Source organism: Eublepharis macularius, chromosome 6 (assembly GCF_028583425.1).
Source record: "Eublepharis macularius isolate TG4126 chromosome 6, MPM_Emac_v1.0, whole genome shotgun sequence".
Taxonomy (NCBI): Eukaryota; Metazoa; Chordata; class Lepidosauria; order Squamata; family Eublepharidae; genus Eublepharis; species Eublepharis macularius.
The window spans coordinates 134,382,310-134,409,139 of NC_072795.1; the positions used below are offsets into that span (position 1 = coordinate 134,382,310).

At 44.6% G+C, this 26,830-nt stretch overlaps 1 protein-coding gene across 1 annotated transcript in view; it reads left to right on the forward strand.

Annotated features, from left to right (window-relative positions):
* LOC129332906 (heparan-alpha-glucosaminide N-acetyltransferase-like) overlaps positions 1-26,830 on the forward strand; it is a 365,907-nt gene that overhangs the window by 212,593 nt on the left and 126,484 nt on the right. Inside the window, exons 8-10 of the mRNA XM_054984210.1 lie at positions 12,179-12,255; positions 14,869-14,899; positions 23,285-23,445. Coding sequence (XP_054840185.1) covers positions 12,179-12,255; positions 14,869-14,899; positions 23,285-23,445 — 269 coding nt within the window. The remainder of the gene's footprint in view (positions 1-12,178; positions 12,256-14,868; positions 14,900-23,284; positions 23,446-26,830) is intronic.

The window sequence follows — 26,830 nt, forward strand, 5'->3', positions numbered from 1 at the left end:
CCCAGACTATTGTTACCAGAACTGCTCTATTTGAATGGGGAATTAGCTAGCAGTCTGGAACTAAATTTAGTGTGGATCTTTTAACCAATATATACCGGGGTCCCTCTCCAGACGCTCATGCAGTAAAGAGGCAGACTAAATAAAGGTACAACGTGTTTTACTAAGTAATGTGACATATGCCTGAACTAGCACACGCATACAAGGTTACATATAAGAGCTAGGAAAATAGAGTAGGAAAATAGAGACGGTAGCATTAGCAGGATAGCCCACTTGAGAGCGATGAAGTTGGGTATACTTACAATCCTGACGCGGAGCAAAGACGTAGCAGCGAGATGAGGTGGTCTAATGCCTGCACTAGATCCGAAATAGAGTGACAGCAAGGAGTCTGGATAGGAATGGCACGCGCACCATGTGGCCTGAAAGACCAGCTTAAATACCCCAAAACGTAACCTGGGGCTGGTACAGTTTCTAGTGGTTCTCACAGGCAAAACAAAGGTTTTAATGGTTCTACAACTACCCTAGATGGGCCGCTTTAGGAATCTGATTATATTATTGTGACACCTTGGGAAGAGGGGACAAAGGAGGGAGGGGAAGATCCGGGCGTGTTGAATGGATGTTCCAGCGGACAGGGCTTGTCCCGACGTCATCATCTCTGGAATGCGGAGGCTGCTTTGAGATGCATTCTCTAAGTGCTTGGAATGGTCGGCACTTAGCTTCTTCTCCGGGGCGGCTATTAAGATATGCAGAGCAGGGTGAGGCTCGCCACTGTGGACGTGGTCTGCTCGCTTCTCCGAAATGGCTTCTCTCAGCAGGCTGCTTCTCTGGGTCTTCTGGCTTCCTGGGAACATGGCTGCCGGCTGGGCATGACTGGGGCTTGCTAGCAGGCTGCCCGGTAGCGAGGGCCAGCTGGGTGACTGTCCCACGGGAGTCCCTGGGTGGGGACTGGCCAGGGGGTGCCTGGTCAGGCTCGCTGGAGGTTTCCCTGGCTGGCACCTGGCTGCTAACAGCGCAGCTTGGGCCCGGGTGAGGCAGGCTTCCATGGAGGCAGGGAACAGCAGGTATAACACAGTCCATAGCAGAGATAGGAGACAGGCACAGTCCGTGGTAGATAATAAACAGGCAGGAAACGGACACATGTATTAAGGTGCCCACATGCAGGGTAGTCTCTGGTGTAGCAGTAAAACAGCAACGCAGGAAACTCAAACACAGTTCATGGCAGGCCTTAAAGCAGGAGAGGGGGGCTACTTAGCAACACTATAGGCAAACTTTTCTTTTGTACAGAAGACAAATTTCTCTCTCAAGTCAATAGCTTTTTACTTAAATATACCACTGGGTATTTTACTCCTTTATGATCTTGTAACAGCACTTCATCCAAACCTACACCTAAAACATCAGTTGATAATCAGGAGCCCTTGAAATAGGTTCATACTTCAGTGCCAACTTTATTCTGTCACAGATGACCAGGCATTCGGATACCCGCTATGTCATAGATGAGAGCAGAAGGAGGTGACATTTATGAAGACGGGTGTTTTTGATGACACGAGGGCAGGGAGCTCTCAACTTGCCCAGATAGGCTTGGTTTTCACAGCTAGGAGTGAAAACACAGGATCTCTTTAATATGCTTGCACGCTGTGCTGCAGCACAGTAGTTAAGTGATTTGTCTGCGCATCAGCACTCTACTGGTTCGAATCCCACTACTGTCATGAGCTCAGTAGGTGGCCTTGGGTAAGCCACTCCTCTCAGACCCAGCTCCGCAGCTGCATTGTGAGAATAATAATAACACTAGCTTGTTCACCTCTCTGGATGGGGCACTAATCTATCTAGAAGAGTGGTATAAGAGCATAGTTATTATTATTCTCCACTGGCTGATTAGGTTCGGATGGCTGTTGCTGCCAGAACCCAAGACCCAGATTGGCTATGACCTTTTTTTGCACATGAGAGTGGGAGGAGCTGTTCCTTCTTTCTGCGTGTGTGGGGGAGCATGGCCCATGCAAAGGATCCTCTTTACGCATACACCCATTTGAATCTCCCCAGTGGGGAGGGAAGATGAGATGTTCAAGAATTGCACATTCCAAGTTAGGTTAGCACTCTTTCTCTATTTCATTTCTTTTATTAGTCTGCACCATAATTCAGTAGCCTGTATTTTCTCTAAAATTATGCCAGTAGAATAAAGCCTTTATTTGTTTTAAGGAATAAATAATTGCCTTAATCTCTACACGAGTGACTCGCTAGGGCTAACATGATCAAAGCAAACTCCAGTTTGATGCTCCTCCTGGCCCCAAACTGAGGGAGAGGGGTGAGAACAAAGATCAAGAGATGGTTGCGGCCTACTGAAATGAAAAGCTCTAAACCCTGTGTCTCTGGCTCCCTTTACACCTTGCCACCTGCCAGCCCTTTGCATAAATCTATGGTGGTTGTGATGTGTGTAGAACCCATTAATTCTATGAGAGTATCCACTGTAGGCATAGGATATGCCTCAGGTTGTCTAGGCCACATGAAATCATCTACAGACCACACAAAACTTAACGGTTCCATCTGTTTTGGGTACCAAAAGTACTAGTGAAGAACATGGACTATAAGAAGGTCTTATTCCAAGCTTTAACACATCAACAACCTTCCTTATACTATCAAGTATTACTACACTTGCTCTACACTTGTCTTAGGGTGAGTGGTTCCCAGTGTTAATATGAACAGCCAAATCAGTTCTTTATTACTGAAGGTATCAGCAAATTTATATATCGCCCCCATAATTTTCAATTTATCTAATATGAGGATATTCTGTAACCAAGTCAGTTCCTCCAAATTACTCCCCTCTGTAGAAACTGACAAGAGATCAATAAGAAAGTTCAAGCTCCTTCTCTGTTTTTATTTAACTTTCTTAAACCATATGTAGGATGTTCCTTTCAAGACGTTTAAGCATATTTTTATGTGTCAACCATGGCTTTCTAGAAGGCCATAACAATATGTGCTTTCCTTTCCTTTGGAACAACCCATCAATTTGCCAAATTTCTTTTCTATTTCAAATGTAGGAATTTGTGCTACTGATTGCTCCTCTTCTTGGGACGATCCTTTTCGTGTAATCTCTGACACCGTATTCTCACTGGTATCTCTTACATCTTCCCCACTCTCCTTTTTCTTTTTACTCTACCAGGAGGGCCTCACCAGTGTTCAGAAAACTGATTCAGTCCAATTCGGAGTGCTCTTTGGATCCAACCTGTTATAAGTGTAAATAATACACGTGAAATATCAGATGCTCTGTTGGCAATTTGATCGAATGATTTGTATTTCTAATTTCTACTTGCTAGTGCCTCAGCCTTTTCAATTTTCAAAACAGATGCTCTAAATTCCATTTAATTGGGTCCCATGGGTCTTTTCTACATAGGCTCCATATGAGAGCTTGGAATGAAAGTTTTAAGTTCCCAGATACTGCAGCTGTAAATGTAATACAGCAACTGATGGAATTATGTGGAGTTAAGGTAAACCTGCCATTCCATGAATGCCCTTACTGTGATAAGTACCAGCCACCCCATGTGGCTATAACTACAAGTCATCCTATACAGAAGGAAGCAATAGCACAAAACCGCGAGTGCTACCTCTGAAGCATGCAGTGAAGGTATCTACTACTATGCAGTAATTGAGAAGAGCCGCAATGGTCTGGAATATGTTACAGGAAACATTTGGTTACAGGAAGACCCAAGTAGTGATTGGCTTAATTCCAGTTATAGCTGTTGTAATATTTGCTGCTTAAGGCTTTAAGGTAGGTTTAATGGGACCAGGCTATCAGGAAAATTGCTCCTGAAACTTAATTGAAAGGCCACTGTAATTAACCTGTCACCCAAGAAGATGGAGAAACCAGGAAAACGCTCTTAGTAACAAAATGTAGCTGTGAAATGTCTCAGGACAGGTTTGGAGTCCACAAAGAATCAGACTGGGGTGCATCTGTGTGTGTAGAGGCTAAAAAGCTGCTTCTGCTGCTTTTATGACTGGTGCTAGGTGCCTGTTACTGTTAGACCAGGTGAAATAATGATAATGACAATTACAAAACAATAATAATTTGAGTACCTCTTTATTTCTTTTCCCAATAAGTGCCCAGCTTTTTTAAAAAATGAACACATCTTGAACTCTGTGATTCAGCAATTTTTATGAGAGAAGTTACTATGTCATGACCTGGATGGCTCAAGCTACCCCGATCCCACCAGCTCTTAGAAACTAAATAGGGTGGGCACTGGTTAGTGCTTGGATGAGGTAAGGGCTTTTGTTCTGGGAAAAGTGGTGGCGGAACTCAGTGGGTTGCCCTCGGAGAAAATGGTCACATGGCCGATGGCCTGCGCCCCCTGATCTCCAGACAGAGGGGAGTTGAGATTGCCCTACGCGCCGCTCGGCCAAGCGCCACTCGGCCAAGCGGCGCAGAGGGCAATCTAAACTCCCCTCTGTCTGGAGATCAGGGGGCGGGGCCACCAGCCACGTGACCATTTTCAAGAGGTTCTGGAACTCCGTTCCACCGCGTTCCCCCTGAAAAAAAGCCCTGGATGAGATACTTCCAAGAAGTCCAAGGTCACTGTGCAGAGGCAGGCAATGACTGCCTCTGCATAACATCAATATTAGTCTCTTGCCTGGAAAACCCTTGAGGGGTTGCCATAGGTTGGCTGCAGCTTGAAGGTACCTCACACACACACACACACAGACACACACAGACACACACAGACACACACAGACACACACAGACACACACACACACACACACACTCTCTCTCTCTCTCTCTCTCTCTCTCTCTCTCTCTCTCTCTCTCTCTCTCTCTCTCTCTCTCTCTCTCTCTCTCTCTCTCCATATACATACCTTATCTTTCTTCTCAATAGGGAACCAAGCTGTTGTAGTAGGTTAAGGCACATTGCAGTAAGCAATATAAAGCAATATACTTGTATTCTAAGTGAACTTCTAAACTTTGCGTGAACTGTCTGTGTGTCTTTTTCAGAATGTTAGGTAACCAAAACAGGTGTGCTTTTCATCTTTGACAGCCAATTAAAAATAGTGGACTCTATATTAGTGTTCTTCTATCAGAGAACAAACCAATGGTGATCTACCCACTTAACTCTATCATTTCTCACAGATTTATAGTTTTGTTTTGCGCGTTGGATATAACGCCTATTTAGAAAGTTATATAATAGAAAGTATGAATATTTAATGAAGCATTAAACCAATCATCTTAGATATTTGCATAAGATTAACATATAAAGCATGCAAATTCAGATAGTATGTTAGAGTTCTGACTGGAAGAAATCTCATGAGGTGAGGATCTTATCTTTGCATTGTATGCTATGGGAATCTTAATGCATTTCATAGAAACTTTGATTGTTTTAAACTTAGAGTTTATTAGGAAATGTTAGTAAACCTAATTCTTATTGCTTTTCTTTGTTCTGTTTTTGTAGGATTTATATTAATGACTATATATATTTTGATACCTTGCTTCGTTAAAAAACTAGAGTGTAATTTTAATAAAAGGAAATAAATAAACTCTAGAAAGGTGTCTGTGTACTTTGATGAGAGTCCATTACAAAATCAGCTCACATTGTTCTCTCCTCAATTTTGTCCTCACTGCAACTGTGTGCGGCGGGTTAAGCCAAGAGTGTGTAGCTGGCCCAAGGGTGAATGGGGATTCAAAGCTGAATCGCCTGGGTCCTCATCTCACACTGGCCGTTTTCACACTGCTTACCGGCCACGGAACATCACGCCAAGCTCCCAGAATGACAGCATCTTCCTGGCGTGATTTCGCGTGGGAACAGTTCTCGTGCGAAATCACACCAGGAAGACGCTGTCGTTCCGGGAGCTTGGCGCGATGTTCCGTGGCCGGTAAGCAGTGTGAAAACGGCCATTCTAACCACTACACCACACTGGCTCTTAGGGAAATGGTTTTGGACAAATGTCATGCTTGTCATAGGTATTATACATACATACATATACATGCATGCTCCAGAACATGTATAACAGTGTTTTACAGTGGATTATATTCTTGCCTTTTGAAAGGCACGTAAGAAGCTGCCGTATAAAGCCCCAAACTGTAGGTTCATCTAGCCTTGTACTGTCTATCCCAATTAGCACAGACAAGACTAAATCTCCTGATAACATACCCCTGTATCCTAATTCCAAAGGGCTGGCCCTCCCCCAACTAGCCATATCCATACAATGGGACCTGTCACAGCTATCATTTAGGGTACTCTAAACCTGGGGAGGGGAGTCCCAGTTCGCCAAAAAAAAAAATAAGTTGTTAAGTATCCAAATAATCCTTACCTGTGAAGCTGTTGTTGCAAAAATCATCCTGCTGAAGTCCAGGAGACATTTTAGGTTGCTGTAGCAGCCTAAAAATGGTGGATAAAAACTGATGGGTTGCCCAGCAGCTGCCAGAGTGAAGAAGAGAAGGTGAGGATGGAAATAAGCCAGTTCTGGGAGCTGGGGAAGGGGAAAAGCTGGAGGCAGGGAAGAAGGAGAAGGGGATTTCCCCTCCCCTGTGAGTTCTTGTGCATCCCCCTCTAGTCTTATATTGAACGTGCTGGAAGCTGAATTCTGTATAGCCTTGAAGTGGGAAAAGATTTTAAAATCTCAGTCTGAAACAACAGCTACATCTTTGTAAGAGGAGACAGAGGAAGATAGGGCCTGCTTTATTAACCTAACACATTACGTAGAAATGGGACTGTAGAACTAGCCTGTCCTTCTGTAATCAATAACATTGGCTGGAAGGGGGTCATTTCCTCGTCCATCATAACGGTGAAGAAAAGAGCGGTGCTTCTTTCTCCAACACCACCAAGAATTAATTAATGCCATCTATCCTTCTGACGCTGACCCCAGGTTGTCATATTACCTTTCATTGATCTGTAATATAACCTTCAATTTCCTGCATGAGCTGTTAAGTAAAATAAAATGCATAATGGTTGTACTCCTGAACACCATAACACCTGTGTACTACTCTGTAGTCACATGGAAATGTTTTGCGCATAGCAGCAGCATGCATAAATGAAATGATGTGTTCTCCTGTTGCAGTTAATATTTCTAACGGAGAATAGTTAACATCTGCCTGCTTTAAGACTCTTCTTTCCCTTGTCTGGTTCCAAAAGAGAGTCAGCCCTCCCCTGATTTGGTTTTCTTTTTTCTTTTTCTTTTTGGTTAAAATATTCGCCCTAATAGCACCTAAGTGCATAGCTCTTCTGGGGCAGCTGTGAACGGTATTCATTAAATGAAAACTAATTAATCTCTCCCCTCTCTCTTTCTCTAAAATATATATCTGATGCCAAAAGCAATATATTTTTGTACTCCAAGGCAGATTAAACAGCAGTGGGTGATGCCTCCCTGCTAAACAAAAGGAGCAGAATTATCCATTTCCGCAACCAGGCTTATCTGTGGTCTCGGAAAGCAGGCTGCCCATCACGATCTGAACGTTGTGTTTATACAAATCTTTCGGGCAAGAACTCGTGGTAGTTCTGTGTTCCAGTGATGCAGGGAACTGAAACCGATAGCATACGTGGCCTGTACTCCATGAAATAAATAACAAATAGACATAGAAAGGCACAACTTACAAACAGTATTCAGACCCACCAGAAAAGTACAACAGATGCTACGATCAGCAAAAGACAGTAGAGACCCCCTCACCTCTGCAGGAGTATACCGCATACCCTGCAGCTGTGGACAAGTTTACATTGGAACCACACAGCGTAGCATCCAGACAAGAATAAAAGAACATGAAAGACACTGCACACTTGGCCATCCGGAAAAATCAGCAGTGGCTGAACATAGCCTAACCCAAACAGGACACAGTATCCTATTCCAGGACACTAAAATACTGGACAACACTTCCAACTACTTCGTCAGATTGCACAGGGAAGCCATTGACATTCATAAGCATAAGCACAATTTCAACAGGAAAGAAGAGACTTTAAGAATGAATAGAGCATGGTTTCCAGTCCTGAAAAGCACCAGGCTAACAAAATATTCTACACCCTACAATAGCCCTGCAGAGAAGCACCCTGCATATCAAGCACCAATCCATATGCAAAAGAACCTCCTCAAGATACAGTGAAGCCTCCCTCCATTAGCATTCCACACCCTGGGAAACTCTTACAGGATGACTCAGCCGAAACCAACCTTCCTGAGTAGATATAAATTACCTGCCAACATCTTCTCCACAGTTTGACACTGAGAGATCTCTGTCTTTTGGTGCTACACCTCTGAAGATGCCAGTCACAGCTGCTGGCGAAACAACAGGAACTACAATGCCAAGACCACGGCTATACAGCCCGGAAAATCCACAACAACCATCGTTCTCCGGCCATGAAAGCCTTCGACAATAAATAGACACGTATTTTCATAATTTTAGTGCAGGTATCTTAGGAGTGTCTCTGCCAATGTGTGAAGCACGGGGGCAGGAGGGAGCCTGGCAAGGAAATCCAGGTGCCTGACTCTTTCTGTCACAATGGTAGCCTGCCAGAAGAGGGCAGCCTGCTCCCCTGCTTGGTGCTGTACTAGGCCACTGCACATTGCTACAGGATGGTATCCCAATTCCCAGCTGAGCAGGTATCCAACACCAGAAGGGCCCAATAAGGTTCTACTGAGAGCTGTAAAGCTCCTGACTTCAGCCTGACCCACCAGTCTGAGCAACTTTAGGCTTAATACAGACTGAACAGCCCCTCTGTATGTCAACAGGGCATCACAATGCTCCAAATGAGATTACTTGCTGCTTCCCTCCCCCAGTTTCAGTCGTTGCTGTGTGAAAATCAGTATTAAAGAACAGGATTTCAGTACACGATCGAGTGCAAATAAATGGCCATTTCACAAGAATTTCCTACCAGTTTGCAAAGGTGGAAGCCTAAGGAGCCTTTCTCCAACTTAAGAGGCTGTTTTGCCGGAGGATGAGGCACTTAAGTTGGAGAATGTCTCCTTAGGCTGGAGGAAAGCTTCAAACTTGGCTGCAGAGTGGAAGGAGATAGGTCCACATCTCTCCTGAGGCAGAGTTCCTGACTGGGCAGTCATATGTTCATATCATTCTCTTCACTCCAAGTCACTGATAGCTCTTTTTTCCTCACTAAGTAAACTGGAAGTCACTTGAGAGACGTTACCTGCTGTGCCTATTGCCACATCTAGTCACCGTGTAGCCCTACAGATACTAGAAAGACAAACGGTTGCTTGCTTTTGAATTGACGTGGGTACCTACCTCTAGGACTGTGCACTGAAAAAATACCACCTCTGTTTCAAATCTGGGGTGTCTGAAGGAACTATGTGCTGTTACTGGTTTTTCTCAAGTGGGGCATCACTAGCTCAGATTGAATCTGTTTTTTTTTTCTCTTTATCATGAGTTTCCAAACTCTATGGGGCAGCTGGTTTTGCACTTAATGGCAGCAAAATTGAATAGAACACAGTTCTCTCTTCAGACCATTGATCCACCGAGTTTCTTCTCAATTAAACTAAACACATACATGTACACAACAACAAAGAGTGAAGAATGCGTCAGTGGGCGCACTCTGTGCCAGGGAATTGGCTGGCAAAAGGGTAGTGGGGTGGTAGCTGTGGCATCTAAAACAACCCTGCTTTATGTTCGCTTTTTTCTTTTTGTGTAGCGCAAATAAATCAATACTTTTGCATCTTGCTGTTCCCTCTTGGTGCCACATTCCCTTGTGCTTTGCTGTTCCCACAAAGGGGGGGGGGATCCTTCCTTTTGACAGTCAACGTTCTGCTGCAAAGTGGGGTGTTCTTGCATTAATTGCCACCAATCTCCATCACCCAACTGCAGTTGCCATGCAGGAAGGCAGGCAGCATGCTTGGCTGAATCCCCCCTCCTCCACCTAAACAGACCCATGCTTTCACTACAAGTTTTCCTTTTGTTGTGGGCAGGCAGGATTGTTTTTGAAAGGGCAGAGTAGGCGAATGGCTCACAGGGGGCTTGACTGAAGTTTGACGTGGAGAATTTGTTTTAAATAATGTTTTGGCAGATGCTGGATGGGAGGAAGCACTCCTAAACAGGCCTACTCAGATGTAAGACCCATGTTATTCAGTAGTGCTTACTCCCAGGGAAGTGTCTTTAGAATTGCAGCCTATGATTGAAGTCTGCACATTCCCCCTTTCAAGTGGAAGGGGGGGGGTCTCCTCTTGCAAGGACCTGATTGGCAGGGAGACAATATCATTGCCTGGAGCAACAGGAAAAAAGATGCACTCATCATGAACATTGCTCACATTTCACTTTCCCTGGTTCAGTTGGGCTAAGATGCAACAGTGTCCCTTGCTTCAGTTTGGTTTGGGTGGAATTCTCTGTTTTGACATGATTCTCTGACTTGATGCTGGATCCAAGCCATGATATATAACTCTAATCATAAAATAAAACAGTAAATTGGGAAGCAGCTCTTAGGCTTTAATTGCATGAAGTCCTTAGGAAACCCACAGTCAATGGCAACTCTGGAATCACAGGCTGGGTGCTCTGGGGTTCCCCTCTTCCTGTATATTTCCTCTAGGCAGGGCTTCACTTTCCTCTAGGCAGGGCTTTTTTTCTGGGAAAAGAGGTAGTGGAACTCAGTGGGTTGCCCTCAGAGAAAATGGTCACATGGCCGGTGGTCCCGCCCTCTGATCTCCAGACAGAGGGGAGTTGAGATTGCCCTCCGCGCTGCAGCGCGGAGGGCAATCTCAACTCCCCTGTCTGGAGATCAGGGGGCGGGGCCACCGGCCATGTGACCATTTTCAAGAGGTTCCGGAAAGCCGTTCCACCACGTTCCAGCTGAAAAAAAGCCCTGCCTCTAGGGTTATCAACCTTTAGGTAGAGCCTGGAGTTCTACCAGAAGTACAAGTGATCTCTAGACTAGGGAGATAAGTTTACTTGGAATGGCAGCTTTGGAGGGTGCACTGCATGGCATCACATCCCTGCCAAGGTCCCATCATTCCCCACACTCCGCCCTTTCCAACCAATGCTTCAAAATCTCCAGGAATGTCCCTAAATCCTACATTCTTCTTTTCCCCCTACAGTTAGGCAATGGAGCACTGGAAAAATCTGCATAACAACCACCAGTGGCAGACCTACATTTTTGGGACCCTGAAGCGTGAACTATTATGGGGGGCCCTTCCAATTTGACCAATTACAGGGACATTTTGAGACCATATGAAAGTATTACAGCATGTTCTAAGGTCAATATTAAGTACTTCGACCCATTGGCTTATGATTCTGTCATTAAAATAGCCTTATTTTAATAACAAGCACTTTAAAAAGAACTCCATCAATTTTGTTGAAAAATTCACTCATTAAAAAAAAAGTTACATCAGGGCCCCTCGAGGATTAGGGGCCCTGAAGCTTAAGCTTCATGCGTTTCATCGTAGATCTGCCCCTGACAACAACAACTGTGTGCTTATATGCCACCCTTCTGGACAGAATAGAGCCACACTCAGAGTGGTGAACAGTGTTGTTATTATCCCCATAATGCAGCTGGGGAGCTGGGGCTGAGAGGAGTGGCTTACCGAAGGCCACCTGCTGAGCTCATGGCAGTAATGGGAGTTGAACTGGCAGAGTGCTGATTCGCAGTTCACTCACTTAACCACTATGCTGCAACAGCTCTCCTGTACATATAAGCAGGGCTTTTTTTCAGTGGGAACGCGGTGGAACGGAGTTCTGGAAGCTCTTGAAAATGGTCACATGGCCGGTGGCCCCGCCCCCTGATCTCCAGACAGAGGGGAGTTGAGATTGCCCTCCGCGCCAGTGGCGCAGAGGGCAATCTCAACTCCCCTCTGTCTGGAGATCAGGGGGCGGGGCCACTGGCCATGTGACCATTTTCTCCGAGGGCAACCCACTGAGTTCCACCACCTCTTTTCCCAGAAAAAAGTCCTGCATATAAGTAGGGTCACATGGACCACCTGTACTTGCATACAAGTGCTTCAGACTGGATTGGGGGATGGTAGTTACATACTGGATTCCTCCCTCACAAAAAATGTCCTTGCACCTAGAAATCCAAGAGGTCAGAGAAGAAAGTTAGACATGCTGCATTTGACATGTTCCTGGTGACCAGCATTCTGCCCAGTTCTTTGTTCTTTTAATGTAAACTAGAATTCTTTGGAGTTTGAACAGCCCGATCCTTATCCTTAATTTCAAACCTTGTTGGTATAACAGTCATACTGCAGAAAACCAGTAATTGTTCTTATCAACTTTTCTTCCCTCTGCAGATTTTCTCTTACTCTCATGATATTTGTAAATTACGGAGGTGGGGGCTACTGGTTCTTCGAGCACGCTGCATGGAACGGTATGGTGCAACATCCCTTTTGCTTTGCTCCATCCTCAAGCACTTTACACAAATCAGCAATCTCATTATTGATCTCCAAAAGAAAAAGGAATTAATACGGCCTACCATATCCTCTGTAGGTAAAGAGTATTTAACAATGAACTCAGCTTAAACTTCATAAAAGCCTCTTCAGCAAATCAGCAGGAAAAAAATATTGATCTTAAAATAAGCATCTGAATGCTAATTGTGTTTTGCCTTTCCACGGGAGGACCATTACTTTATTTAGCTCGAGTTCATCCTTTAATTTTATTGTCTCGGTGCATTGTCTACGAGGCCATTTTCTTTAGGTTTAAGCAAGGTCTGTAACAGCTCCGTTCTGCTGACCCTTCCTTTTTGCAAGAAGTATATTGACTTCTGAGAGCTAGAGAAGCTTTTAAGATCATGTTACAGTTGCCCAAATCTGAGTTACATATTGTGTAACAATGGTTTCCTGTTATTGGGCTCTCAGTTAAATGGATTAGCTTGATGCCAAGTACAATAATTGCCTCGCTCTGTATTTTAGCTCAGAAATCAATTGTGACGGTACTTCTGAATCGCCATCTTCATAACACAGGCTTTAATTACATGCACAGTTTAATCTGGGGAAACCACATGTATTTTCCAGTCCGGCCTCAGTCACAGGAGTATTGGTTTGGTGGATCTCCTCTTACATCTTGTCAACACTCAACAAATGTTTCTTGAAATATTCCTCTGTCCCTGCCAATTGGCACCAGTCCACCAAATCTGTAAAGCAAAGTTAGATTTATCATCATGACTTTTGTGTTGTGTAGTTACTGGGCAGAGAAAGTGATATGTGCTAAAAACTGAAAGGCAGGTGTTTTTTTTTTTGGTGCATGTTATTGTTTTCGCACTTCTCAATATGTGTATCATGACTTTCACACAGTTGCTGGGCTATCATCACATGCTACATCAGGGCTAGCCAACCTGTTAAGCACCAAGCCAGAGGCACCCTGTCCTCCAGTCTTTAATGTGATCCATACAACTCAGTAAACCTCTAAATATCGGATGCTGAGGACAGACATCTTCATATCCTGATTATCCCAAGTTGGTAGGATGTTTATGGAACTGCCTACTCAGTTGCATTTTTCTTGATGGGTCACAGATTGGGCAGGCCTGTATTAAATTGTGTGTGTCGCAACCGATTTATGGCAATCTGGTTTTCAGAGCAAGAGACTAACTGAGGTGGTTTGCCATCGCCTGCCTCTGCATAGCATCCCTAGCCTTCCTTGGTGTTCTCCCATCCATGTACTAACCAGAGCCAACCCTGCTTAGCTTCTGTGATCTGATGAGATCAGACTATCCTCCTGAGCCATTCAGGTCAGGGATAAAATATGTGTGTTAAATTACATATAATTTTTTTTGGCATTATTATATGTATGGCACTTCATGAAAGATGTAATATTAGAACCAGCCCTCGAGGGAAGTTATTTCTGCAGCACAAAGTGTAGTTTAGGCAATTCAGAGGGGGTGACGACTGCTGACTTCAGCTGATTTAAAAAAAGGATCTGATCCATCTAAGGAGAATGGCTCTCTCGTTGGCCATATGCCATGCTAGCAAAACGGAACTTCCGCGTACAACTCAGTAAACCTCTAAATATCGGATGCTGAGGACAGACACCTTCATATCCTGATTGTAAAGTTTCCCAAGATTTATTTATTTAAGAAAATTTCTCAGCCACCTTTCCAGAGGATCTGCTAGAGACATCTTGCTGGAAACGAAGTGTTTGGGCTAGCTGGGCTATGTTCTAACCCAGCAAGGCGCTTTGTAGTCCCTGACCCTGGTTTTCCAACTTTGCCTATATCTAGCTGAGATATAACTGGCTCTCAAGTCTGAAGAGCTGCGGTCAGCAAGAGGACACAACACCAACCTTGATAAATTTGAATAAAGCAGCTTCATGTATCCATGTAGGTTATTATTTATTTATTTACTTCATTTATTTCCCCTCTTTTCTCACCAACGGGGGACCCAAAGTGGCTTACTTCTTTCGCTTTTCCTCCATTTTATCCTCACATCAGCCCTGTGAGGTGGGTTAGACTGGGGGTGTGTGATTGGCCCAAGGTCACCTGGGCCGATTCCAGACGGCCCTCCCCATTGCGAAACGTCGCGCGTCGTCGTGCAGAAAACGCGAAATATCGCGTTTTCTCGCTCAACAATGTGCAACGACGCGCAATGTTTCGCAATGGGGAGGGCCGTCTGGAAGCGGCCCTGGTAAGTCTACAGGGCAGGGTAAGGATTTGTACTCGGGTCTTCCAGCTCCTAGTCTGACACTCTGACCACGAGACCGTGCTGGCTCCGTCAGAGCCATGGATAGGCGACACTGAAATATCCCTACAACTTTTTTTTCCATCAAGAAAATTCAAATTCTGTGCTCTAGCAAGTTATACAAATAAAAAATGATGCAAAGGTGCTTGCTTGCTTAGCCTAAAGGAGGGGAACATAGAGGTCATGGTGCCATTATCCATGCTTTCTTATGGTGCTGCCAGCCATGCACACGTTTAGCCACATCATGCATTTTTAAAATGTGAATTTTAAAAAATGGTTCCACTTCTAAAAACCTTGTATTTTATTTGTAGGACTGACAGTTGCAGACTTGGTCATGGCATGGTAAGTTACAAAGAGCTCAATAAGATTCTTTCTGTTTCCAGGGCCGTTTTGTATCCTATTAAGTGCTTAGGACTGGCTGACCTCCATCCAGAGGCAGGGCTGCCAGGCCCCAATGGGGCGGGAGATCCCACCCACCCTGAGCTCCCATTGGCCACTGCCATTCCAAGCACTGCTGGGGGAGGGGGATAGGAATAACAATAAGAACTTGCAGTGGTGCATGCATGAAGATGTCACATCTGGGGAAAACCTGGAAGTGATGACAGATAGGTCTAGGATTTCTAGAGCTAACCGCTGTCACTTCCAGTTTTCTCTAGATGTGACATCATTATGCATGTGACTCCTCCACAACCATGTCCCCACCGCCAACTCTATTCAGAGGTAAGGTGGGTGGTGATGAGCAAAGATGGGGCTTTGTTAGTTGTTGTACCTGACATTTGAAATATACCCTTTCTTTTGATGCCCGCCTGCCACCAAATTTACTCTACTGCATCAGATCCGAACCTTGTCTTTTACAGAGGCTTTTAACAATAGTATTCCTTCTTTTTTTTAGTGGTTTTTATGGTCCCAAGGACTGTTTTGCAAATATCATTTTAGGCAGCTTTTTAAAAAAAATGCCACTGGTTTATTTTTAATGGTTTGTTGTATCAGGGAGAATTGTGGAGGGTATTTATTTATTTATTTAAAACATTTATTAGCTGCCTTTCTACCTTGCAGGAAATCAAGGTAGCTTACATGATAAAGTAAAAATAATTAAAATACACTTTAAAAAACCCAGCATTTAAAAACACAGTTTAAGACTACCAGTAAACTAGATAAAAACAAGTTAATTAAAAGCAGTCCTAAATAACCATCTTCGACTGCCTCCTAAAGATTAACAGTGAGGAGACCAGGAAAGTAGAGGTTGTTCCATAATCGTGGACTGCCACTAAAAAGGCTTTTTCTTATGTACCCAACAAATAAGCTTCTTTAGTTGATGGGATAGATGGGGGGCTTTTTCTGGCATCTTATCTCCTAGGCAGAAACACATGAGAAAAGATGGTCTTTAGTTGCCCTGGTCCCAAGCCATGTAGGGCTTGAAAAACAAAAAAACAACACCTTGATTTGGGCCCAGGAGAGTGGATTGGTACAGTAGTACGGGGGACACATGCCCACGATAGCTGGCCCCAACAGGCAGAATAGACTGCACTAGCAGCTTCTGAACTCTATTTATTCATTTATTTACTAGTAACAAAGCCCGTTGTAGGGAAAAATGCAACGGGCTCTAGAAAGGAGAGGATGGGCAGGCGGGCATTGCCTCCTCCTCCGTGACTGATCCCGGCCGAGTGAAGGTGGGGAGGGAGGGCATTTCCTCCTGCTCTGTGCCTGATGTTGGCCTGGTGAAGGGAGGAGGGCGTTGCTGCCTGCTCCACACCCGATCCTGGCTGGGTGAAGGCAGGGGAGCGGGCATTGCCACCTTCTCCGCTCCTCATCCCCGCTGGGTGATTGTGGGGGGCAGGCATTGCCACCTGCTCCATGCTTGATCCTGGCCTGGGCTTCCTGCTGCGGGGCGCTCTCTGGAGAGACAGGCTGCCTCGTCTGGGCTTCCCTCCATGGCAGCGCCCTCTGGAGGCGCATCAGGGTAGGAAGTAAATTGTCAGAAATATGATTAGCCTTTTATATGGTAGGATCTGTCCGTCTGTCTGTCTATTGTTCACTTTTCTCACTGAGACTTAAGTCCAATTACACAGTGTAATTCAGGGCAATCAACAGTGGAAATTCAAAAAAAATACAATAGTGTAGAATATGGAACAAATTTGAAAACAAGCTGAAATACAATGCAGAGCCGAATCAACGTTGAAACAAAAGATAAGCAATTTGACATGACATAATAAACAACAGTAACAGACAGTGCACAATAATATAGTTTGTGCAGCCCCTATACCTTTATCAGTTCATCTCTTTAATAACAACAACAACATCTGATTTATATACCGCCCTTCAGGACAACTTAATGCCACACTCAGAGTGGTTTACAGGATCTGTTATTGTCCTCCTCTTGACAATCACCCTGAAAGAGCTGCGACTGATCCAAGGTCACCCAGTTGCCAGAGGAGTGGGGAATCAAACTCAGTTTTCCAGAACCAGGACCTGCCCCTCCTAACCACTACAGCAAACCATCTCATTACAACACAGCCCTACTGCCTATCTAAGAAAGCCCTCCTGAATGATTCAGTTTTGCATCATTTGCAAAAAGCCAAGTGAGTGGGATCCTTCCTGACATTCTTTCAGGTGGGGGCACCACAGAGAATGTGCATGGGTGGGCAGCTGTTTTTGCCTGTTTGCCGGGTGGCACCTGTAGAAGGCCCTGTTCAGATGTAGTGGAGTCCAGTGCATTGCAACAGTCCAGTTGACATGTAACTAGCCAAGTCTTATGAGGAAAGGTTGAAGGAGCTGGGTATCTTTAGCCTGGAGAGGAGGTGACTGAGAGGTGATATGATAGCCCTCTTCAAGGATTTGAAGGGCTGTCACATAGCGGATGGAGTGGAGTTGTTTTGCCCCAGCAGGTTGGACCAGAAACAATGGGTTAAAATTAAAACAAAAGAGTTTTTGGCTAAACATTAGGAAGAACTTCGTGACAGAGCAGTTCCTGAGTGGAACAGGCTTCCTCCGAGGTGGTGGGCTCTCCTTCATTGGAAGATTTTAAGAAGAAACTAGATGGTCATCTGACCATGATGATTCTATGACTCAATGTGAATGTACACAGATTGGGAGAGGGAGTGCATGAAAGGATGAGCTGATGTTAGGCTTTCGTGGCCCTTTCTTATATGCCCATGGTAATGCCAATCACCATGAAGTCATGAAGGAATTTTTCTCCAGGCCAGATTGGCCAGGGATCCTGGAAGTTTTATGACTTCTTCTGGGCGTAGAGCAGGGTTCACTGAGGGTGTGTGTGTGGGGGGGGGAGGTGTGAATTCTCTGCATTGTGCAGGGGGCTGGAGTAGGTGACCCTTGGAGTCCCTTCCAGAACTATGTAAAGCTAGAAATCAGCACTAGAGGTGGGCACAAACCAAAATACGAACCAAAGTTTGTCACAAACCAGGCCATTTTTTGGTTCCCAAACCGTGGTTCATTGGAGAGCATTTCTGATGAACTGCAATGAACCGTGACAAACCACAACAATTTTTAGGCTGGTTTCATTTTTTGGTTCGTCACTGCAGACTGCCTGGCGCCAAGCAGTCAGTTTCCTAGGCAACGGGGGGAGGGATGGGCTTTCTGCAGACCTGCTGCCCTGGAAGTGACATATTCACGAACCAAACAAACCAGTTTGCGAACCTGGCAATTTCATGCCAGTTCATGGGGTCCGTGGTTCATGAAACGCAATGAGCCACGAATCACAACGAACAGCCATTCTCCTGGTTCGTGCCCATCTCTAATCAGCACACATTGCCTTAAAGAACTCATAAAGCAAAATTCCTCATTTTCTTTTCTGACGAGGAATAGTTTTAAAAACCACATCTACTATTACACTGGATGCATTATCTTGCTTTTTCAGCACAGTAAATATTATTAAAGATCCTGAATGACACATTTTGTTCCTGATAAGATTCTCTACCATCTAAAGTTCAGTAGCTACATTCAAGATATTTGTTCTTTCTCAGCACCACGTTCTTCCATCTTTCTCTGTTTCTCAAATGAAACACACAAGCGAGCCATCTAAGCAGGCTCCCCCTCTGACATTCTTCCCAGCATCTTTCTCTGATTGTCAAGGGAAAAAAATCTCCTCATTCAGCATCCCATCAACTTTGTATCCCCTTCTCCATCTTCGCCCAGTCACTAGGGGGGTATTCATTTTTGCTTCAACAGTAAAAAAAAAAAAAAAGTGCACACGTAATGGAGTTTATTTAGACCCCCTTGCTTTAAGTAAGCAAGTTTTTAATCTACTGTGCACATTCCTGTAATGTAGGTTTGATGTTAATGGGTTGTAAAGTGGGTAATAATTTTCTTACTGGCCCCTTCAATCAGATTAGATCATGTTATTGACCACGCAGTTCGTTTTATAACCACAATCATATTGTGGAGGAAGATCTTTGGCAAGTTGCACAGTTATAAGTGCCCATTAAGGCAAAGAATGACAGATTGCACATTTGGTATTTTTCTTTTTTTAAAAAAAATGTTGTCTTTTCCCTGCAGACCATTTTCCTGGTCACATCTTGAATTAGCATCTTTCCACCCATCACAGGTTGATATGATATCTTGCTGGATGATGGTTGATTGTTCAGGACACTTCTTTTATTAAGTCAAATTGTAAATCAGTTTGTTTGGGTATCTTTTTAATCCACTGTATTTAAGTTCATCCTCCAGCATCACTTAGACTTTTAATTTCAGGTTTCAGTTAAATTTATTAAAATACGGTTCATTCAAGTGTCCTCTTTTGACCACATTCTTTGCACCTTCCCAAATAATACCCAAACTCTCTACCTCAGCCGTATCATATTACAGATATTCATCAATCATTCAATGCATTTTTTCTGCTTTGTTTTCATTTTGAACTAACAGCATTGTAAATTGCCATTATATATTCTTCAACTTACTGAAAGGAGCCCAGTTCCATAATCACAAGAACATGGTCTGAATGTTCTTATATACACAGATGAAAACAGGTATCTCCTATGCATGTGTGGTTGCAGTTAGTATCAACCAGGGCCTTTTTTCAGGGGGAACGCAGGGGAACGGAGTTCCAGAACCTCTTGAAAATGGTCACATGGCTGGTGGCCCCGCCCCCTGATCTCCAGACAGAGGGGAGTTGAGATTGCCCTCGGCGCCGCACAGCTGCATGGAGGGCAATCTCAACTCCCCTCTGTCTGGAGATCAGGGGGCAGGGCCACCGGCCATGTGACCATTTTCTCCGAGGGCAACCCACTGAGTTCCAGCACCTTTTTCCCAGAAAAAAAGCCCTGGTGTCAACATTCTGCAGTGGGCCTGATACTCAAAGGGAGAGCCCACAAAATCCAAAGTCAAATATTCTTGAAGGAAAATACAGGATCCAAAAAAGCATGCCAGCAGGTAGCTTTGTTTGTCAAACACAGACCTCGAGATGTCAAATATTCACACTACACATATATGTACTATTTTATATTTACACAGTTTACAAAATATTTAAATTCTTTTTTATAGCTGAGAAACACTGAAGTATAGCAACTAATCCTAGTCCGAGAAGCTCTGCGTATGCTCTGTTATGATTTAAATGTTATTTAAACATTTACACAGAGCACTGAACACTCCCTCTATCCCCACTTTTAGCATTACCTCTGAGGATATGCAGAGTGCTGACTTCTCAGTAACTAACTGTAGCCTTTCTTCTCTCCACGCACACCTAGTTAAACAACATGGCATATGTTGTCATAGCGTATCACCCATACGCTATTAGAGCTCCAGCATCTCTGTCCCTGTCTCTCTCAGTGCTCAATAGGATTGCTATAGCTCCCCCCCCCCGACCCCAGTGCAGGGGGAAATGGGTGGGGGGAACTGGCATCATGCAGTGTCACAACATCACTTCTGACTAGGAACCCAGAAGTGAAGTTGCTACGTCGAGCAACACTCTAGAAATATTTCCGACCTCTGTATGGCTTTTCTGGTTCCTACTTGGGAGTGATGTTGCAGCATTGTGCAATGCCACTTTGCCCGTCTCCACCCCGCAAATGCTCCCATTGCCGGTGGGCTCAGGGCTGACCACCCTTGTTCTCAGCCTGCTCTTGTGGCCAACTCAACTTCAACCAGACACCAAACACGTTTATGTTCCCTTCTACACAAGAATACTCAAGCCATTTCCCTGTCACAATAGCATGGGGAGTGGGGAATCCCCCTCTCTGCTTTGACTGCTCTGTGTGCACAGAATACTCCACGTGGAGAAGAAAAATCAGGGCGGGAAACCTCCATCGTGTGCTATTCTGACATGGGGAAATGGCTTGAGGGGTGAGGGGGGACACCCCCACCCCCTCGTGGAGGCATTCAGAGGCTGTTTGGGCTCTCCTTTATTTTTTAACTGCCATTCCCCTCAGCTCCTGTGTGGCTACAGAGAACCGAGTTGCGTCTGGGAAATCCTTACCTTGACCCATAATCTATTAGCAACTAGTATTAGATATGGAATCTGTATTCCATATCGGACAATGTCTCTTAAAAATATGAGCATTGTGAAATATTTAAAACTGGAAATGGGATAAATTGTTTATCCAAGATGGAAACAAAGACTTACAGTTTGGGTATATAACAAGAAAAGTAGTTAAGGATGTACTGCTTAGTATAATGGAGAATGTATATTTGTTTTAGATAGAGGAATTTAATAGAAGTAAGGGAAAAGGGACAAAGGGTGGGAAAGCTGTTGGAAGTCAACAAAAGGGGGGGAAAGGGAGGGGGTTAGAAGTGAAAAATTTGGGGAAAATTGAATGTAATGTTAAAAATAACAGATTCTAACCCAATAAAAAATTTTTCAAAAAAAAAAAAATATGAGCATTGTGGATAATTTGGGATAGTCAGAACATTAAGAATATATTTCAGGGTCTGTTTCCACTTTGTCGTTCTAATGCAACGCATTCACATTCATTAGAAATAAAAATAAGCTTTTAGAACTATTTTATAATTAATTCATTTTAAGTGTCACTCATTTGATGTTTTGAACGCTTTATCATAAAGTGCTATAAACATTCAGTAAGCAAATAAAAATCATTTTGCTGTTATAGAACAATTAACTTTAAAAAATGGTTTAGAGATAATAATAATAATAATTATGTGACACCCATTGACTTATAGGGTTTTTGAGATGGGATCCACAGAGATGGACAAAGGTGGTTTGCCATTGCTTTCCTTTGCAGTGTGACCCCACTTTTCCTTGGTTCAATTGATGAATTAACTGATTTGATTAAAACCAGTTTGTATAGTACCATTAACTTAATATACAATAAAGCTACCAGACATTAGTAGAAGAATAGGCCACATTTGACATTTTTATTTATAAACTTGTGTTGATTTTACAACAATGCTATCATCCTCAACCTGGGTCAAAACTGTCACTGTATTATGAACACACAGAACCAAAATAGCCTTAAAAATAAACAAGTGTGCCTTTAATTCACAGTTCCACTGTTTAAAATTTGCCCTTGGTCTGTATTGGTTTAAAACGTATATATTTTAAAAACGCTGTGAGGGTCCCAACAAAACTTGTTTGTTTAAACCTGGGTCTGTTCTAGGGTTGCCCTGGAGATTTGGGGGTGGAGCCAAGGTAAGCAGGGTTTGCAGAGGGGAGGGACTTCTGCAGGGTATAATGCCATCGGGTCCACACTCCAATACAGTCGTTTTGTCCTGGTGAACTAATCTCTGTATTCTAGAGATCAGTTGTGATTCCAGGGGATCTCCTGGCCCCACCTGTAGGTTGGCAACACAAGACTCTGTTCCAGTTTCATATGTAGCAGCAAGTTGGTGCTCTGAACTTTGTAGGTGCAGGTGGGGGTAGGGGGTCTGCTGGAGGCAACTGCAAATAAAGTTTTTCAACTGTTTCTATACCTGCCCTCAGTTTACCCTCTCTTAAGTCAAGCTCAGTAACCTAAAATGAGTTGAGCTGGGAGAAAAGTTCTTGGTGCTGGGTAATGGTGGCTGGGCCAGGAGAGTTTGCTTTCCTTCTCTTGTGCTGCATTTTGCTCATTGATTTATGGAACAAATACATGTTTAAACAAACTGGTTTGCTGCTATTATGCACTGTTTGATCTTTAGCAATTGTGATGTTAAAAATAATTTTTTAAAAAATTAAAAATTCCAGCTGGGGAATATCGAGTTATTTGCTGAAGTTGGTGCACCCAAAGAAGAAGAGTAGTGGGGGAGCCATTTCATCAAACAGTGTGCTCAGACACTGACTTTGGCCTTGAATAAACAGCAGGAAGATGCTAGAGGGTTGCTACGTCTCAGAGCTGTTAGGACACAGTCCAAAGAAGCAATTTCCTCGAGTTCAAGGGGAAATACATATGGCCAGAGATTTCCTTGTGCTTTTCTCTAGCACAACTCTCTCAGGTGAGGAGGCATGCAGCTTCAAAAACTGAGCCATGTCTTGTCTCATCAGCAACGGAAGTTGTTGCTATAGGCAATTCCTCTATTTTTTTTTTATTTGGGGTGTGTGAGATAAAAAAAGAGATGAGCTAACTTCCTAAATAGTGTCTCTCCAGCCTTATTTATCTCTTCTTAAGGGAAATTTCATTTAGCTTATTGCAGTAACTGGCTTTTTTATGGGCACAGTGTCTAGAACATTAAAAGCAGATTTTATTATATGTGGCCTACCATGGATTTGAATCAAAAGCTTAAAAGGAAAATTAATGAGTGCACTGTTCAAGCGAGGTTTTGATACATTTCTTTGATGTTTAGGTTTGTCTTCATCATGGGCACATCAGTAGGGCTGGCTTTCCATGCGATTATGAAAAGAGGAGCGACCCGTATCCAGCTCTTGCGTAAATTAACTTGGAGGACTCTGATCTTATTTGTGATAGGAGTCTGCTTCCTGAACTATGGACCAGTGGATGGTCCATGTAAGTATAACTTCTCTTCTGCTTCCAGTCTACTAGCACTGTCACAACCACGAAGGGCACCACTACATTCTCTGATAGCTCTATTTTTCTAACAAAGAATCTGAAATTGCCCATTAGCCACCAAGGGCTGTCTACCCCTTTGAGGACCTTGGTTTGGGGTAGTAACAGACCAAAGGAAAGTTTGGAGAAACTGTTTGTAACAGCAGAATAACAATATTCAGTTGAAGCTGAGTTAGCTCTAACTGAAACACAGACTTTGTTTATTTACTTCATTTATACCCTACCTTCTCCTTGAGATTTAAGGTGGATTACAAAATATTAAAAAACCCAGCTCAGTCATACTGCGGTAAGACATCCAAAAAATGCAGTCGGACGAGGATTACGAATTGGAAAACAATACGAACACACAAACAAAACTTATCTAAGGCATGACATTCCATAATTGAGAAAGCAAATTACAAATATACAAGACAATGCAGTAAAATCAAGGTGATACATACAATAAGTGTTGCAGTAGACTTACAGTCCCATTTCCTTACAATAACAACAACAACATTCGATTTATATACCGCACTTCAGGACAACTTAATGCCCACTTAGAGCGGTTTACAAAGTATGTCATTATTATCCCCACAATAAAACACCCTGTGAAGTGGGTGGGGCTGAGAGAGCTCCAGAGAGCTGTGACTAGAGATGGGCACGATCCACATTACGATCGAAAAAGCCCCACGATAATGGCGATCACACGATTGTGACCCGGCGGGTCGTGATCGTCCACGGCCAACGATCCAGCGGTCGGGAGAGGCCTGGATCGGGGCGTTTGGGCTCAGATTGGGGATCCAGACACTCAGGCGCCAGCAATCTATTCCCCTGGCAACAGAGCCAGGGGAATGCCTGAGCTCTGTTTGCCCTCCTTCTGTCGCCCTGGAAACCCGAATGGAAGCCCAGCTTTCCTTGATCAGCAGGGCTTCCTTCCAACCACGGAGCAGCAAAGCAGTCACAAGTTGAGAGAAGACACCCAGGGGAGGGAGGGGGAAGGGGGTGTTCTGTAGCCATGGGCACACCAATCTCATCCCTGCAAACCCTGATAGGCAGCTCTGATGGCCAAACACAGACCTCCTGTGTTGCTGAATGGGACCCATGCTTTGGCCTCCATGATCCACGATCCATGGCTCGGGAATGGGAGATGCTCGGTGCGGGTCGTTAATTCGTGATTGTCACCAGCGCCGATCTACGATCAGCTGGATCGTTAATTTTTTTTGGATCGTGCCCATCTCTAGCTGTGACTCGCCCAAGGTTACCCAGCTGGCTTCGTGGAGGAGTGGGGAATCAAACCCGGCTCTCCAGATTAGAGTCCTGCGCTCTTAACCACTACACCAAACTGGCTCTCATTATCCTGAGCTGAATTCCAGTGTACTACAGTTCTAATCCCGTCATTAAAATGTCCTCTTGAACATTTCGGTTTTGTAGATTCTGTAAAATGGCAGAAGGGTGGGAGCCTTTCTGGCCTTCTCAGGCAGGCTGTTCCACAAGGTGGGAGCTGCCACCAAGAGTGCCCTTGAACAGGCATTTATCTTACCCATTTGCAGGGTGGCTGGGCATCTTCAAAAGGCTTTGCTCAGATGAGACAAGCTGCTGTGGTAGAGGTATAGTGGAAGTGGCAGTCCTGCAGGAATGAGAGTCCAAGGCCATTGAGGGCTTTGTAGGTGACAACCAGGACCTTGAACTGACCACACTAACTGATCAGTAACTGATGGAGTGAATGCAGAATAAGTGTGCTATTTATGCTCTGCCTGGTTCCCAATAGCAACTGGTGCGATGGCATTCTGCACCATCAAGAGTTCCTGAACTTATTTTAAGGGCAGACCCATGTAGGCTCCATTACAATGGCCTAGCCTCACAGTAACAACAACAACAACAACAACATTTGATTTATATACCGCCCTTCAGGACAACTGAATGCCCACTCAGAGCACTTTACAAAGTATGTTATTATTATCCCCACAACAATCACCCTGTGAGTAGGTGGGGCTGAGAGAGTTCTGAGAGAACTGTAACTGACTCAAGGTCTCCCAGCTGGCTTTGAGAGGAGGAGTGGGGAATCAAACCCAGTTCTCCAGATTAGATTCCTGCTACTCTTAACCACTACATCAAACTAACATGGATAGCCAAGATAGCATGGATCCATGTAGCCAGATCGGCCAAGTCAAGGTAGGAAGGCCTTCTTCCGGGCTAAACAAAGCTCAAAAAATGCCCTTTTTGCAACTGCATTAAGTTGCTCCTCCAACAATAAAGCTGGACCCAGTATAGCATCGTATTATCAGATTTTACTGAATGTGGCAGAACAGGTGGTTGGCAACAAACCAGATGGGTTTGATGCTAATAGCATCAAAATAGAGGCTGAATGGTCATGACAATATGTATTCATGGAAGACAATACAGGCAGGGCCGGCGCGCCCATTGAGGCTGGGCTGGCCATCACCTCGAGTGCTAAGGTGCCAAGGGGGCGCCGGAGGGGGCACCGGGGGGTGGGGGCACCACAGAGCTTAATTGCCCCGTGCTGCTGCGCCCGGCCAGGAGCTCTGTGCTGCGGGCCAGGTGCGGCAGGTGGCCAGGACGGTGCGCGGAGCAACTGAGATGGAGGGAGGATGCATGCACGCTGCCCCCCCGGCCACCTGCCGTGCTTGGTCTGCAGCTGCTGCACCCAGCCAGGAGTGCATGCTGGCAGTGGCAGCGTGGGACAGCTGAGCAGGCAGCCTCCCAGCCCTCCCACTCAGTTGCTCTGTGCTGCCGCCGCCACTGCCGCCGCCAGCACACAGCTGTGGGCCAGCCGCAGCAGGCAGCCAGAGTGGCATGAGGCAACTGAACGGGAGGGCTGGGAGGCCACCCGTGTGCCGCCCTGCCCCACATGATGATGTCACATGCAGTGATGTCATCACGCAGTCCGGGTGCACAGACACACCAACACCCCTGAAGCTGCCTTAGGCGCCAGAAACACTGCCACCGGCCCTGAATACAAGTCAGACCCTTATCACATACAGAGTTTCAAAACAGCACTCTTCTGGAGTTTAAAAGAAAATGGACCAGTTTAGTTTCTGATCACCTCACCCCCTTTATAGATGAGGATTATGAAGCATAAACAGAGGGCTAATATGCAAAAAAGCCTTGCAGCCTAATAACCAATATCTGTATAAATTTCAAATTATAACAATCTTTAGTAATGGTTGTTGTGGGTTTTCCGGGCTGTATTGCCGTGGTCCAAGACCACGGCAATACAGCCCGGAAAACCCACAACAACCATCGTTCTCCGGCCGTGAAAGCCTTCGACAAAATCTTTAGTAATCTTCATCGCAACCTTGACAATGGGTCACTAGTATTATCTGGT